This window comes from Rousettus aegyptiacus, unplaced genomic scaffold (genome assembly GCF_014176215.1).
Source record: "Rousettus aegyptiacus isolate mRouAeg1 unplaced genomic scaffold, mRouAeg1.p scaffold_m13_p_11, whole genome shotgun sequence".
NCBI lineage: Eukaryota > Metazoa > Chordata > Mammalia > Chiroptera > Pteropodidae > Rousettus > Rousettus aegyptiacus.
In genome coordinates, this window is record NW_023416286.1 from 60,176,393 (window position 1) to 60,193,799 (window position 17,407).

Consider the following 17,407-nt stretch of genomic DNA (forward strand, 5'->3'; position numbering starts at 1 on the left):
ACGTCAACAGTGTGTTTTGGTTTCTTTTTATTTTTTTTCTACTTTGTTATAATTAGCTTTCTGTATGACATTATACAAGGACCACATTTTCTTTGTTTTATATTTTTGGTGCCTGATAAAGAACACAGACAAATAGGTATGTTAACCTATCTAGGGTTAATTCAAGGGTCCTGACAAATCTGTTGGTTCTGAAGCAATGTGTTCCATGTGGCCCTGCCCTGACTGGGCCAGGGCCCCATGAGTCAGCAGTGCCCTCCTGCTGGAATCTTCTGAAATTGAAATACTTGTTTTAAATGCCAGCTAGACTTGGCACAGAGCCTTCAGCCCTTGGATTAGAATCAAAACTGATTTGTGAGCATCTCAGTGGACAGGAGCAAGGAGGAGGCTTGGCTGGGGCTCACTGACCTTCCTCCACCCACGGCCACGGCCATGTCTTTAGTCGAAGGGGTGCAAGGAGGGTTGGTCATGTATTGCATAACATTAATTAGTCCGATTACCTTTCTGTCTTTCCTTTTGTTCCATCTCAAAGGTTGATGAGTTTCTTTACCATAAAAAATGTGATTACTTATCATCTTAGGTTGGGTTCCCTCAGTAAGACAAACTCAGGTGGAGATTTGCAGGTGGGAGGTTTATTGGGCAGTGCCCTCAGACAACACCTGTGACAGGAGCAGGATTGCATGGAAGGGGAGGGGTATGTTAAACCCAGAGGATGCTGCAGTGGAGCCCTCAGCTGATCTTACCAACAGCTGTAGAGCTGGGATGGCACTTTAGAATATTCTTAGGTTGAGGTGATCAATTAGCAGATGTCCCAGGAAAGGGGGACGGAGCTGCTCCCTTCAGCTAATACAAAGAGTAGAAGCAAAAGGTAAGAGGAAAGCACTAAATGTGAATTAATGGTGCAGATGAATTATTTGCAGAAGAGATTTGAAGGAAATAAGTTTAGTTGAGACTATTCATGGTAACTATTGAGTTGACTATATCTGTTCAGGGCTGTTGCTGTATCATTGTGTAGCTGCTAAATGTCCTGAGGCTGGGCGAGGCTGGACTGGAGAGCTAGGCTTTGGAAGCTTAGCCTGACCAGAGTGTGTTCAAAAAAATCAGAGCTGGGAGACCAGTTGGGATGTTAGTAATAGTCTGTGTGAGATTCCTCACCTAGGAATCAGGTGTGGTGATGAAACTGGAGGGAGTAGACCTAACAGCTGTTAAGTGACATTGGTGGAAAGGCTGAGCAAGTGATGGGGGACAAGGATGAGGGAAGGGGCAGAAGGTGATGAACTCAGATGCTGTGGGTGGATGGCAGTGCTGTTTAGAGGATCCAGAAGATAAACACAGCAAGCATCAGTAGGGAGGCATCCTGGCTTTGTGTCCAACAGCTGAATTCACAGTGGACTCATGAAACCATAGGTTTAGGTTTCCTCATCTCCCTCATGGGGAGAATAGCAATGGCTACCTCAGTGGGCTGTCATAAGGGTCAAATGAGTCAGGGTCTTTGGAGCAGGGTCTGCTGAGCTAGCACTGGCTAAATTTCACCTTCAAGGGTAGGAACGATGAAGTCCAACAAAGTCAGCCAGTGAGAGAAAGGGTTGAGTAGAGATCTGAGTATTTTTCTTCTGGAGGTAATGTTAGGAGACTGACAGAAGGATTTTTCCAGCAAGTTCAGGTGAAGACTCAAGCCTCCAAGTGTTTCAGCTCTCACCCTGGAGATCTCAGCTCAGGACAGAAACTGGGACTTTCAGAATCTGGACCTGTGTCTTATAAAGCATAAGAATGACAGGCCCTTCCCTCCCCTCCTGGGACATCAGTCTGCTCGTTTTGGGAGCTGGGGTCTGATTAATATCATTTCCTCAGCCTCTATCGTAGGACCCTGGGTTCAGGTCTCTACCCCACCCCCGGGACCCTATCCTATACAACACAGCAGGAAAAATCAAAACTTTGAAAAATTATCCTGACTCAAGAGAAATAAGATCATCTTTATAATAGAATGATAATAAATTTGCAATATGATGATTTTTTGAGATTTTATAGAACTTCTCACATAACCTTATTTTTGTCATTTGCATGAAGTACAGTAAAATATAAACCATGTGACTTAAAAAACATGAACTTAATTATCCTCTTAAAATTTCTATTTTCAGCAGTTTAAACTGAAATAGTCTATTTGTACACTTTAAATCTTGATGCTGAAAAACAAATTTGAAAGCACATGTTTGGTTTGCAGCAGTTGCAGTATGTGGACGGTCTTGATATGCTTAGCGGGGCCATGTTCCTGTTTAAAATTAAAGTGCACTCCTACTTACTAATAGACTGTGTTCCAAAAGTTAATTTGAAAGTAGTTTAAAATGCTTTTCTCCCATACAGCCAATGTTAGATGGGTTGAATAAGGTAGCTGGCCAAGCTATAAGAGCTATTTATATATACTTAAATATAACATATATGTGTATATATCTACATATGTTTGTGTGTATTTGTATATGCCTAAAATTGAGTACCAGAAATACCTTTTAATAAATTAAAAGACAGACCATCAATGTAGAGGTATTATACCCAAGCTAACACTTTCAAAACACTTAGATCTGTGCCTGGCAAACTGGTGAGCACACAGTAATTGTTGACCATTATTACCTGTGACCTACTCTGGGGTCTGGTGGTAGAATCAAATGACCTCTGCCCTGTGGGTGCAGAGAGCCCTCTGGGGAGGTGCCCTGTGCCAGTCTCCAAGCTGAAGATGAGTGCACCTCCTAAGCCAGACTTCCTGGTCGCGTTTCATTCCCTGTCTAATGCCCAATTGCCATGGGTGGACCTTTAGCCCTAATCTGACCTCTGTGAAGGAACTTTCGTTTTGTTGATAGGATCAAGGTCTGGCTTTATCCACGCTGCCCTCAGGGTTCCTTGTGTCTGCACAGTCACCTTTCCCTAGGAAGTCACCCAAAGGCCTCTTCTTCCTTGCCACTTGTCCTGGGGTAGGACTGGGAAAAGCCCATCTTCATCTGTCTGCAGCCTTGCCCTGGTGACTCTGGAAGCAGAACTCAGTCTTCGGTTTACGGCCTTGCTACCCTGAACAAGCCCGATCTTGTCTGATCTCGGAAACTAAGCAGGGTCTGGCCTGGTTAGTACTTGGATGGGAGACTACCTAGGAAGACCAGGTGCTATAGGTGTAAAAAAATTAAAAATAAATAAATAAATAAGAGATTGTAAGCTGACATGGTCCTTGCAATCTGTGAGGTCAGTCAAGGGTTGCCTCACCTAAAAAGAAAAAGAAAAAATAATTCACTCTTGAAACGTGGCTTGGAGACATGGAGGTATTGAAGAACGGGTATTAGTCCTGCTGCTGACCCTAGAGCCACCTGTCCTTGCCCTTTACATCCTGTACTTCCACTTGAAGACCCTGGGGCTATTGAGAAGTGGGATTCCCAGGGACTCAGAGATTTTTTGTGTTTATCTTTGGGAATTAAAATATTTTCAGTGATTTTCTATTTAGCCACCTGATCAAAATATTTTATAAGGGAAATATTTATAAGGATAAGTGAAGAAGATTTTTTGCAGTTGTGTCCTTGTGCATTAAAAGAATCATATCAGGCACAAGGTTGATGAGTGAGAAACTTTAACTTAATCATCAAAAAATATAATTTCCTGAGAGTGGAGTTAGTGGAAAATGCATAGAGAAGATACTATAAAAAAGTGAGCAGCTTTAACCAACTGTCTCAATATTTTTTTCCCAGTAAAGTCTTGCTATTTTAGATATGATTAAAATACTGTGGAACTATATCTTTCAAGTCTGTTTGAAAGTAAACTAATTTTACTTTGCTGTTGTCCTATTTGTACTGTTCTTATTTTTCCTCATTAATAGAACAGGCATTCTCATCGCACATACTGGAACCAATAGAAGAACTTTCAGAGGAAGAAAAAGGTAACAAAGGACTTGATCAGGGTTTATACCTGCAGAGATTATATTTAGATAAAACCCAAGCCTTGAAAATATGATCCAGTGGTTTTATCACACTATAACAAAATTAGGGAAGGTGTTTAGGTTTGGATTATATTTTCAACCTATATATATATATAGTATACTGTCATATTACTCCTATAATGTGCTGTTATATTTTCCCCCTGCTTTACTGTGTTCTTAGCGAACTAGTAAGAAATTTCCTGTGTCAGGGAACTTGAAAAAAAATTTAAGCCTTTATGTCAACACGGGCATTTTCTTATCAGATGACATGTTGACACACATGTGTTGTGATAGATGATACAGAGGAAGAAAATGGTAACAAAGGGCTTAATAATATATTTGTATCACAGGTAAAAATATTTGTATTACAGTATTTCTCTGACCCTGAATCTCTGAAATGAATGGATGAAGTGCCCATTTCAAAAATTATCTTTAACAGAAAGGAAAGCATAATATTTAAGCTCCGAATGTGGAGTATTTATATGTAGCGTAATAGGTTTTTGGTGGAATTTTTGAGCTGTTACTGGTTTGGGGAGATAATTAAAATTACTACTGCTTTTTTATTTTATTTGGCAGTTCTAAAAAATATTTTCTATTAATTTTTGAAGCTGATGAAAATTTTTTACATTATTAAGAGTATTCTCTAATGTTAGACTTGTGGTTTCTAAAACAAATATATTCGAATCAGTTTATAATAATTTTCTCCTTAGTAGTAATGCTTTATCATATATCACTTCTTTAGGAGAAAGCAAATAAATATTTATATGGGCTGTGGTTTTGCCATTTTTGTTAGGCTGAGAAGTAAAGTGATTTTTCTATATGTAGTCTTAATGTTTCTTATAACTTCCTCAGTGCTCTCTAGACTTGCTCCAAAAATTTTTAAACAAGGCTACAAATTGTGAAGTGACTAAATCAGGCATATCCATAATATCTACATGATTTGTATTTCCATTTTACTTTTAAGTAACATGGTTTCTCTTTCTTACATATCATTTATTGATGTCTAGAACACATAATATCTTATTGTCTGAATAATCTACAAAATGTGCCAGGGAGTCCATAGAAAAGGTCTAGAATTTGTGATGTATGAGTTTGGGATCATTGTCACCAAACACCATCATTGGTTGTTGCCACATATGGGGAACCACACCGGGAAAGAAAATAGTCTTTACTACCCTCCCTGGGTCAAATAGCTCTAGTGGGAGATAGGAGAGTGCTGAGGACCACCAAAAACAACCCAGAGTCCAAGTGCACCATTACAGACACAGTGACCCATCTTTCTAGCGTCTCCAAGGAGCCAGCATGCTGGCAACACATTAATTGCCACCAGTAAATTCCTCAGCCTGTGCTAACATTTTGCAGATAATGCCTATGCAGCTAATGCCTTGGGTGTTGGTTTGCAAAACACTGTTACCAAGAAGTAACTCACATGAGACTATGTCTGTATTCTTACTTTTTGACATTTGTGTAGAGGCATACTTGATCTTGCTTTTTATAGGATGTTAGAACGTGAGGCCCAGGAGGGATCTCAGAGGCCATTTTATTCAAAATCTTGAAATGGGGAATAGGAGCTCGCACTATCCAAGTCACTTTGTTTAATTAGTAACAAGGCTGGAATTAAGTCCAAGTTTTCTGCTTTCCATAGTTTAATGCAAAGAACAAAGTGATGGAGAGAGGCAAACTGGTCCAGGTTCCAGAGGACTGGCTAGGTAGTCTCCACCTCTCTCTGGTTCCGGTGTCCTCATGTAAAATGAGGAGGTCCATTACCAGATGATAACGTCCTTTCCAACTCAGAAAGTCTGCTTTGTTTTTGTTTTTTACTGTTTGCTTTGTGCTACAAATATTTGCTTACCATAAACGGTGTATTGTATGTCTGAGAGAACGGTTCACAGGTGTGATCACGAGGCCGTTGTGCATTGGCCATCTGCTTCTGTGTGCTTTAACATTTTTATTTAAAGGAAACGCTGATCTCTAGAGAGTTCCGTTTTGTCCATCTTGGTGACCAATTTGTGCTTCAACTAAAACCTTTAGCTGTTGTTAGCTTTCAAGTGGTTAATTCCACTTTCTTGGATGTCAAAGAAACTACACAGAAGCCCGAAGAAAAGTGCTGGGCCCTATCTGCTCTGGGACATCGGGGGCGCATGCAAGGGTCAAGCGATGCCGAGAATGGCAGAATGGCTTTATTTTTGTTATTTTTCCTGTCCATTACACATTCTTTTTCTTGTTTCTGTCGGCCAGCCCCAGCCATATAAGCATCTTTCTTACCACAAGTTTTCTAATTATTCATAAATAGCTTTGCAAAGCAAGCTCCAACATGTAAAGTGAATTTGAGGGCAGAGGGAAATGTTTTATCTGTGGTCCTTGGGGAAAGTCAGTCACCAAAATGTACTTGTCATCAGGATGGAGGGTAAACTCAGGCCACTCAGAACATGAATTCAACGACTGCTGTCGAAGGCCTGACGACTCTTCTAAACTGCAGCCAAGCCATTCTGCCATTCTTGGCATCGCTTGACGCTTGCATGCGCCCCCGATGTCCCAGAGCAGATAGGGCCCAGCGCTTTTCTTCGGGCTTCTGTGTAGTTTCTTTGACATCCAAGATACTGGCTAAAAATTATCTCTGTGTAATGGGGGCAGGAGGTGTGTCTATTTCAATGGAGGCACCATCACAGGCTGTCTCTTGGCACCACATTTTATTTTTAGCCCTAGATAGTTGTAGATTCCGTGGCCAACTAGCAGCCGAAGTCAGCAACACAGCCATGGCTATGGCTAAGCCCTCTAGATTTTGATGGATTGTCAGTTCCTAGGACAGAGGCATTTTTTTAGGTGGTTTGAGAGTACTGGAAAACATTGGTTGGAAAACAGCAGCATAAGTGCTGAGAATATAAAATGTAAGATTACTTCTGACTTTTAATCATATGTAATCATAGAAAATTTCATTATTTTGATTTAACAAGCTCAAGTAGCAAAGTACAGAAAATATCATCATGCAGGATTTTCCCTCCTATTTAATGTACAAATACTAATTTTGCTGTCAGCAAAACCATTTATTAATGGACAGAAATATTCTTTACCACTGGAATTGAACTAATTTTAGAAAACATCTTGAATAAAGGCATTTTGTTCAAGATCTACAAATCCAAATGCCATGGGTACCTAAAAGGACCATCTACACAGGAGGTTGAGGCGGGGGAAGAATGGAGTGTCTGTGGGGACCTGCCTGTAGCTCCAGACCAAGGCAATGGCATTTCGTGCTACCCGGTTTGGAGATTAGAAGATCAGACTCCAAAATGATAGTACCATTGTTGCAATCTCCCAGATCTGCCTTTGGACATTCACTAAGGCCTGAACTGCCCAGCACTGGGTCTCTTTCATCGAGTGTTCTGTTTCTTTCGACATAAGGACTCAGTTCTTCAAGGTCATGTGATTACGCCCTTCTCTGAAGTTTCTTAAGCTAGACATATTTTTAGTTGGAGGGGGTGGGAAGAGGAATAAAGAAGGAAATGTGAGGAGAATCTGGCCTGTTATTTTTGTTTGTTTTTAATCATGGGTTGTTTTAAACAAAATAAACTTTTCCTAAGATTTCTGTTATCCTCTTTTCCATTTCGGTAAATATTTCAAGAAGGATAATTTCACATTTTGAAATTTTGAACTTAACTTCTACTAAATTTATTATATAAGAAATTAATTACTTAAAATAAATCGAGCTTTTTGAAAAATAAAATGATACATGAATTCTAACTAAGTTTAGGAGCGAGGAATTATTCAGGTAGTAGTAAAATAATTTTGGAATAAAACATTAAATTTCTAAATAAGTTTAAGTTTTTTCCATGGCATTTCTTTAGAGATACACTTCTTGCATTATTTATTCAGCTATAATTCTAGAAAGAGCCTTTAAACACTTGAAATTTTGAAGCAGACTTAAGAAAGTTTTAAAAGCTACAATACTTAAATCATTATATATTGTGCTGAATGACTAAAACATACAAAAACTTAAAAACATTACAAATGTTTACTTGCTGTTTATTGTGTTTTTATCATTTTCTGCTTAGAGATTTAATGTATATTTAATTTTTTAACACATTTTTTTAAAACCTTATTTCAGGAAGGGAAAATGAGCAGAAATTAAATAACAACAAGAACCATTTAAGGAAAGCTTTGAAGAATAACCCCTCTCTCACTAAGGAAATAAGAACCGTCCTGGAGCAGAGTTTGGTGGAGAAACTGGAAACCTTGGGGATTAATGCAGTAAGTTCATTCATTTTTGGAATATTTGCTGGTTTGTTTTGTTATGTTTTCTAAATAAGAAAGGATCAGAGAAGAGAAGAAGGCATGTCAGTTCTGTCCACTTCTGGAGACGGGAGGTTAATGCCATATGACTTATCAAGCATTTAGAAGGCATTCGCTCTGTGCCTGGCACTTTTCTAAGATCTTTAGAAATATTAACTCATTTAAACATAGAAACAAGTGTCTGAGGTAAGTGACAATATTATCTCCACTTTACAGAGAGGTTAAATAACTTGTTTCTGGTCATAGGGCTAGTAATGAAGGGGCCAGGGTTTCTATCTAGGCAGTTGAAGAGCTGCTTACATTCTGCTGTTAACTCCAAATTGTTCGAATTGTTGCTTATTACAAAATAGCACTTAAACAATACTTGTTAAATGAATGGATGAATATTGTATTTCATGTTGTTGCTGGATTGAATTCTGGTACATGTTATATATACTCTTTGCTTTTTACATTTTTATTGACAGACAGACATAAAATACAAAACTCTGAAGTGAACTTGAAGTTATATACCTATATGTATGCATTTGTTTGCATATGCATGTGTGCATATATGTATGTTTGCAAAAGTATGTGCACACACGTGTGCATGCCACAGGTACATGCACATGTACATATGTGCATGTATTTTTATGTGTATAGATGTGTATGGTGTGTGTATGTCTATCTGTACACATATGTACCCCTGTATATATACATGTGTGTGAGGATTTATGTGTATATACGTATGTGTATGTGTGTAGACATGTATGTATCCCTGTCTGTATACCTATGTATATATAAGGATTTGTATATACATACCTTGTGTTTGTGTGTGTGTGTGTATGATTTGTAACTACCACCCAGATCAAGAAATTGATCATTTCCCATACCCTAGAATGCACCCTTTTGCCTTTTCTTAGTAAATATCACCCCCATCCCCCAACTCCTCAGCTAGAAGTAATGGCTATTCTGACTTAGTTTTGCTTGTTTTTGAACCTCATATGAATGAAATCATACATCATGTAGTATTTTGTATATAACTTTCGTGCAATGGAGACTCATACCTATTGTTTCATTTCCCAATACTTTGTGGTGTAGTATTCTATTATCTACATGTGCTACATCTTATCTCTTCTCCTGTTGATAAACTTTCAGATTTCCAATTTGGGGTCCTTTTTGATCATTACATTCTGTACATGTCTTTTGGTAAACATAGGTATTCCTTTCTCTTGGATATATATCTGGGAATGAAATTGCTGAATCTAAGCATATAGATGTTTAGTTTTTATAGATATGTTAGCCAAATAGTTTTTAAGTGTTTGTACCAATTTACACTATCCCTATCTGGGTGTCGGTTTCAGTTGCTTCACATCTTTTGCCAACTCTGAGTGTCGTCAGTCTTTCAGATTTCCATGTAGACTCTTTTTGGCTGGGTCTTGACCACCCTGAGGGCACTGAAATCAAACACATTCATGAATGTTGGTAGTTCCTATGAAAATTGTTTCTTTTCTTTTTTTTAAACACCTACAGCAGCACCTTGTCTTCCTAGGTGGTCTCCCATCCAAGTACTAACCAGGCCTGGCCCTGCTTAGCTTCTGAGATCAGATGAGATCAGGCATGTTCAGGGTGGCATGGCCGTAGACACGAATTGTTTCTTGAAACTGTAGTTTTCATGTTGGTTGTCTCCACATAGTTTTGGGGTTTTGTGTTTTATTTGGGACATTTCCTTTTATCCAAGATTATAAAAACAGTCTATGTTTTTTTTTTCTCCCCTAATGCTTGAATAGGTTTTCTGTTTGTTTGTTTGTTTGTTTGTTTGTTTGTTTGTTTTGAGGGGGCAGGCATTTATCTGAGCTTTAACAATTAAGTTTGGAAGCAACAAGTTGGAGGTTTAATCTTATTTCCAGTTGGATCAGTTGTCCCTAAATCATTTGTTGAATAATCCATTCTTCTCCCACTTATTTGAAATGCCACTCTATCATATAGGAAATTCCTATTAAATTTGGATTTTTTCTTTCAACTGTTTTACCCTGCTTTTCTGTATTCCTTTGGCAACACATACTGATTTAATTGGAATAGCTTTGTTCCGTATTTTAATATCTGCTGTAGGCCATGCCTTCTTCATTAGTCTTATTTAAAAAATTTCTTGGTAGTCCTTCCATATTCTGTTTTCCTGTGAATTTTAGAAACAGTTTCTGCAGTTCCACAATAACTCTTATTAGGATTCTGATTGGAATTGCCTTAAATTTTGTATAATTAATTAGAAAGGACTGGCATTGGTACAGTATTGGGTATTTCCATTCAGCTACAGGGTCTAGGAAGGTAGGCAATGAACAGCCGCTCACACAAGCAGATAGCAGATCTGTGATAATCAGATGTGAAATGAAAGAAAAGTAGATGGAATTGAATAACTGAGGTCAGAGAAAACTTCTTCTTGGAGGTGGCACTTGATCTGATGATGGAGATTCTGTCCTGGGCAACTGGGTAGATGCTGGGGCTGCTTCCTGAGACAGATAAGACCGAGGGAAGGAGGAAGGGTGGGGGGAGATGGCATATAGGAGGGAGTCTGTGTGGGAGTTAGTGAATAAGCAGCCCTTTAACTAGTTTTCTTCTGTCTAGATAGCCATCAATCAAATCCAGATGAACTTTCTCAAATTATTTCTTTAATTATCCTGTTTTCATAATTGAAGACCCCGATGACTTTTACCTGTGGAATAAACCTTTAAGCTTTTCATTCCAGCATTCAGTCTCCTTTTCTGATCTCCTCACCCGTTTTGTAGTATTAGCCCCTGGATGTGCCTTGACTATTTCTACCCTAACACCTGCCTTTCCTGCAAGGTGCCCCCACCCTAATCCCTACCCATCTGGAACACTCCTGTGTTCCTACTTGTGTGACTCCACCCATCATTCAGGGCACAGCCCAGTCTCCCAGGTAAGCCTTCTCTGGCTAGTGGAGCCTTCAATAGCAACTCTCGGTGGAACTCCTCCAGTCCTTGTAGATTCATTTGGTCCTTATCACATACATTACACTGTTGGTTAATCAGTCATATATAATCACATGCACACTGCTAACCAGTCACATATAATCATCACATGCCTTATATGTCACACTGCACTTTTGGGGCCCACAGAATATTATATATCAGGGTGCCCTCGACCTTATATGCTGCATTAAGGATGAAGGGTTGACACAATTAATGCTGACAAATATCCATGAAATGAAAAACATCTCAGGATAATTGATTAACTTAACATTTTATTCCTTCAGGATATACGTGGTATTCCAAGTGATCATTTGAATAGAGTGCTAAAAACCGTGGAATCAGCAAGACATGATCGAGAAAGACAAATTCCTAACATTCAGCAAATTCGAGAATACCTTGAACATCAGGTCAGCTGTAAAATTGAGGAGAGAACATCGCTGTCTTTGGGTAAGCCTGTTGCTGACTGCCATTTCATTTCTGCAGGTGGAAGTGAAATTTGACAACCTTTTCATAATTTTAAATGGTTCACAAATTTTGGCACTTAATTTGCAACTTTATTACTGTTCGAACCATTAAATGTTGGATCTTGAATTTTGTTTTTACGTTTAAGAAATCCCTGTAGTGCGGGCTTTAGACTCTAGGGACGGGCTTGCTCATTTCAGTGCCAGTGTAGACAGTATTACAGTCTTTTCTTCTGCTTTTCGTGCAATGGAGACTCATGAATGATACTACTATTCCAGATAAGTACAGTGCTGCTCAAATGGATACCCTCTCAACTGGAGAAATACCCAAGGCAATACAACTTCCTCCCAAAAGCAGACAGTTGATTAGACAAAGACCTGTTTTTACTGATAGGACATCTGTTCCAAAGTGAGTATTTTCCAACTCTAAAAACTTATTAATGTTTATCTTAGTTTGGGCTGCCACAACAAAATGCTATAGACTGGGTGGCTTAAACAGAGATTTATTTCCCCACACTTCTGGAGGCTGGACATCTAAGATCAGGGTGCTGGCCGAGTCAGATTCTGGTGAGGTTTCTCTTTCTGGGCTTGCAGATGGCTGCCTTCTGTGTCCTCGCATGGCAGGGAAAGGGAGTTCTGGTCTCTCTTCCTCTTCTTATAAGGACACTAAACTCCTCATGGGGGCCCCAGCCCTCATGACCTCAAATATAACTAATCGCTTCCCAAAAGGCCCCATTTCCAGATACCATCGCATTGGGGATTAGAGGCTTTGACATATGAATTTTAGGGGGACATAAACATTCAGTCCATACCAATGTTTAACTCAACAGAATCACACTTGCAATTCCTACCCATCTCTCATCGATACTGGGAGACTCTGATTGCTCACCTTGTCTAATATATATTAAAAGCAAAAATCACCAATTCTATAGAAATTTATGTTAAATTTCATTATTCACTCATGCTGTTTAGAAATAGTTTTCTGTTATTTTTTAGAATTAAGAAAAATATCACAGAAGATAATTTTCCAAGAAAGTCTTCAACTATTATGTGAGTACTTTGGTGGAAGAGGTCATTTAAAAAATTCTTTTCACCCAACACTCCTTTTTTTTGTAAATTAGTATGCTCACTGTGATTAACTGAAGCCCTAATTATGAAATGTTATAATTAATAAGTTATCCCCTTGTGCATGTCTTTGTTTCTGTATCGGTTATTACGTGAGTTAATAGCACTGATCATGTTGTACCCGCCATTAAAAAGTAAGACTACCTTGAGTCATTTCCATTTTCCCCCTCGGTGTCCAGTAATTTTCAATAAGCTTGATAAATTAATGATGTCTTTTAATAAGGCTGGATGCATGATGGTATGGTCAGATGATATATTAATGTTCTAGCTTCTTATGGAAGTTGCTTATGGCCCTAGACCTTACTCTCTTAGGCTCTCTTACGATACTAAGACTCCTAGCTCAGTCATTGATTAACTGTGTGCCACCGGTTTAATTGCTTACTAGTTTTAAGTCTTAGTGTTCTTATCTGTAATATGGGGTGATGCTGCCTTTTCCACAAGATAATTCTACAAATTTAATGAGAATGTAAGAAAAGGGCTTGGCCTCGGTGCTTGGCATTTGCGGGTAGTCAATAAATTGTAGGTATAGTGTTGCGATTAACTATGAGTAAAACTGATTTTATAATTGAATTTTATTATCAACTTATTCTAGAGATAATTGATACTATAAATCTCTTCATTGAGGTATTGTATGTTTGTATGTGTATGTGTGTGTATATATACACACACACATACTGTCTGTACTATATGTGTGTATATATAGTACAGACAGTATAAATATAATAGAGACAATATAAATAATGGCTTACCCTTCAAAAGTATTTTTCATAATATCATAGGAAGAGCCTTATTTCATGGGTTGTAGTATAATTGAACATTGTTTGGAATTTAAGTGTTCAGTGAATATTTTTTTAAGTGGACAAACATTGCTCTGAGTTTTCGTTTCCCTTTAAAATGGGGTGATAATTCATGTGATAATACAAATGAGATTGTATATGTAAAAGCACTTTGTAAGATGCAGTATAAATGTGTTATAAGTAGTGACACTATTTCAAAAGATGGAGTAGTTATGATGCAGAAAATATTTTTTTCCCACTGAGGAATATTTTCTTAGGCGTGTCAAAACCAAGAATGTTAAGAACATCCAAGTTTGGGTTTAGAGAACAGTCATAACTTCAGTCCATTTTGTTAACTATGCCGCATGGTTGGCAGCTCTGGATCTGAAATGGCTCCTTAGCCTTGCATATGTCCTGAGCCTTGCCACCATCTTGTTCTGTGGCCATACAGGTATTTGTTTGTTATGCTCCCTGGGAATTACCTGAGAAAGTCTCCACCACTTTAAGAGGCATATCATTGTAAGTCCCGGAACTTATAAAAACAGTACTCCCTGTTTGGGTTTTTATTGTTTAGGACCTCTCCCTTTAGTTCGGAGGAAGAGTTGGATGGTGACGACCTCATCCAGGCATATGCGCCCCCAGACTTACCTCCTGTGCAGCCATCTAAAAGCAAGAGTAGCTTTGGAAAAAACAACGTCAAAAGTGACACTGACTGGACCGAGGGAAGTGAAATTGAAGACTCTGATATTTCTCCCAAGCCCACAGGTGAGCTTTTAACATTGAAGATCCTTTTGGAAATTTTGTTTGGGACAGTGGTTCTCAATCAGGGGCACCATGCGGTGGCAGCCTGAGCTGGAAAGGTGCTCAAAAAAAGAATGGGGTGAATCCAAAAGCCTGCCTAAGGAAAATGGACAGGGCTTAGCAATGAACTGACATTCGAGTAGAGGAGCAGAAGGAGTCAGTGCTGCTAAGGTGTATACACTGGCGGCGTAAATAAAAGAAATTTATTGTCTCTCAGTACTGGAGGCTGGAATGCTAAAATCAAGGCAGAGTTTGTTCTTTCTGGGGGCCGCAGGGAAGGATCTGTTGTGTCTCTGTTCCTGGCCGTCTTCCTATGTCGCCTCACACCAGCTTCCCTCAGTGAGTGCATCTGTGTCCGAATTTCCCATTTTTGTAAGGACACCAGTCATACTGGATTAGAGCCCACCCTAATGACCTCATTTTAACTTGACTACCACTGTAAAGGCCCTATCTCTAAATAAGGTCACATTCTTTGGTACTGGGATTGAGACTTCAACATGTGAATTTGGAGAGACACAGTTCAACCCATAACATTGGGTAACTGGGAGAATGGTTGGCTGTTCTAGTACATTCCGCTGCCTTTTGGAGATGGGGCAATTCTAGAGGAACATAAGATCCGAGTCTGTGATGGCTGATAATTTGCTGAAGAGAAGTGGCACTGAGGTTCATTTTTTTAAAAAAAGAAATTCTGTTTAATATAAGTTTAAAAATATATATTTTAACTGTATCACATGTAATTTGTTGTATATATTTTGTATGTACCATATATTTGTATAATTATACAAAATATAACTAATTCATTTAAAAATAATTAATAGTTTTTGAAAACACCCATATGAATATTCCATTCATGCAGGTTACCTCACTGCAATTAAAGTTTCTGATTACTACTTGAATGAGACCATCCTTCTTTAATTTAAAATGGAAATTTTGTTGCTTCTAGTCTAGAGATCATTAATTTTTTTTAGGAATTACAGATATTTAATGTAACTTTTTAACCCCCAAAATACATTAGTTGAGTTTATTTTAATAATAATCAACTAAAAGCAAAACATAGACACTTTTAGAGTTGCTCATGAGGTTATTTTAGAACTGAAGATAGATACCATTTTGTAAAACCTTTTCCTATTTTCTATTGGTTGTTTAGGAACCTCCATTAAAACATTAACTGAAAAAGTTGAAAAGACGGTTTCAAATCACAGAAATGTGAATAAGCCGGTTGGTGGGATTAATGTTGCTGAGGCATTCACCAAAAGAGAATTAAAAGAAGAACTAAAGGTGAAATCATTTTTACTTGTTAAACATACATAGAAAAATATCATCTTTTGATGAATACGTCCTAATTTTATTTTTCATAGTGAGATATAAAACAAATATAATCATTTGGTATAGTAAAGGTTGATATTTTTGCCTTTTCTTGTTTTCAGTATTGCCTTTTTCCATTCCATAGGTGATCAGGGATATTGGAATGATAACTGGTAATAACACATCATATGCTTATCAAACTTTACAAGTCGTCAAAACCCTGTCACGTGTATTATTTGATGCTCACAGATATTAGGTGGTTTGTACACAGAAACTGGTGACTGGCTAGAATCTGAAGCCCCCAGATTTGAGTCCAGGGACTTTTCAACTACCATGGTATGATGTGGAAGTAAAATAGAGACTTTTCAGGGTTTATTTAGGCCAACTTGGGAGCTGTCGTCGGTGGAGAAATGCTTCAGGAGGATATGTGCATAAAGTCAAGGGCAGAGCCTGAGCACTTCTGCCCGAATAGAGGAGAGGCCCTAACACATTCTGAGCAGCACCCAGCACACAGGAAGGGTTTCCATCGACGGAGATCGTGTTTCTGGGCACAGCTCATCTGTGTTGATGGGATCTTCCAGTAGTAGTTGTCCTTTTTTAAATTTTTCACTTAAATTCTTCTCCTGTTTATCTATGGACTTCAGAGCATTTTGTCCAACTTTTATTTGTGTTACCCAAGCCAAATAAGACAGTATTGTGTCACTCAAGAGAGCTGCATGTCTTCCTTAGAAAGGGCGTGGTCAATGTGCCGAGCTCCTTTCCCTAAGGGGCTGTTTCTGCAGGGACCTGGCGTGATGTCTCCTACTGTTAAATGTCATACGATCACAAAGGAAACAGCTCTGGAGCCAACCTAACTCCTATTTGGGGAGCACCCTGACTTTAGTTCTAAAGTGTAGTGTTTCTGGAATTTTTCTAAATTCACAATTGGTAGAGTAGGAAACACACTTCCAAGGTAAGAAACAAAAGAGGTTTTTCCCTCCACTTTCAAAACACGGATTTACAAATCCATTTCATTTACCTCTAGAAATGACCAGTTGGAGGATCTTCTAAGGTTCTTAAGTTTTTTGTTTTTTGTTTTTTTTTTTAAATTATCATTAGTGTCATTGGCTCCATCAGACCAACAAAATGATTTAGGGGCTCTAACATGGACTATTTCTTTGAAGAAACATTAATTATTCTCCATGTATTTTTTTTAGTATGCAGATGTGGATGACGATGACTGGGACATATCATCATTAGAGGAAGAAAAATCTTTGGGGAAAAAATCTGGGAAAGAACAGAAAGAACCTCCACCTGTGAAAAATGAATTGAATGCTACTCAAGTGCCAAGTGCCTGGGGTGCACCAAATCTTAAAGGGCCAAAGGGAGAAGGTTCGCTGCTTTTGTGTCTTGCAGAAGCTCAGTCCACATTTCAATTATGTGTGTCCCATCTTTATAAATACCTATTTATAAACAATGCTAATGTGTCATCAGACAAAAACGCTGATGGCATAACAAAGATCTTGATGCTTTATGTCATTTTATTATTTTACCTTTTGTCTTATTTTAATTTAATAAGGACCGAATGTGTACAGCTAATTTGTACATATTTACTAATTATTTTTATTTAATTTTAGGCCTAATCTTTAGTCTTTAAAAGTTTTTAGTCTTCAAAAAATTTTATCTTTCAAAATGTTTGTTTTTGAAGATGCTCATATAAACATACTCTTCATGCAGGTACCCCGTAGAAGTTAAAATTTCTGA

At 38.2% G+C, this 17,407-nt stretch overlaps 1 protein-coding gene and 2 pseudogenes across 3 annotated transcripts in view; 2 read left to right on the plus strand and 1 right to left on the minus strand.

The window, feature by feature from the left end:
* Positions 1-17,407, plus strand: part of DZIP1 (DAZ interacting zinc finger protein 1) — a 51,401-nt gene that overhangs the window by 31,615 nt on the left and 2,379 nt on the right. For 2 of the 3 annotated variants that reach the window (XM_036228872.1, XM_016158628.2), the window contains exons 15-22: positions 3,848-3,907; positions 8,049-8,191; positions 11,481-11,643; positions 11,937-12,066; positions 12,654-12,707; positions 14,133-14,323; positions 15,507-15,637; positions 16,861-17,035. In XM_036228872.1, coding sequence (XP_036084765.1) covers positions 3,848-3,907; positions 8,049-8,191; positions 11,481-11,643; positions 11,937-12,066; positions 12,654-12,707; positions 14,133-14,323; positions 15,507-15,637; positions 16,861-17,035 — 1,047 coding nt within the window. The remainder of the gene's footprint in view (positions 1-3,847; positions 3,908-8,048; positions 8,192-11,480; positions 11,644-11,936; positions 12,067-12,653; positions 12,708-14,132; positions 14,324-15,506; positions 15,638-16,860; positions 17,036-17,407) is intronic. The other variant, XM_016158630.2, reaches the window with a different exon arrangement.
* Positions 3,037-3,155, plus strand: LOC118609680 (annotated as a pseudogene).
* On the minus strand, positions 9,737-9,855 carry LOC118609613 (annotated as a pseudogene).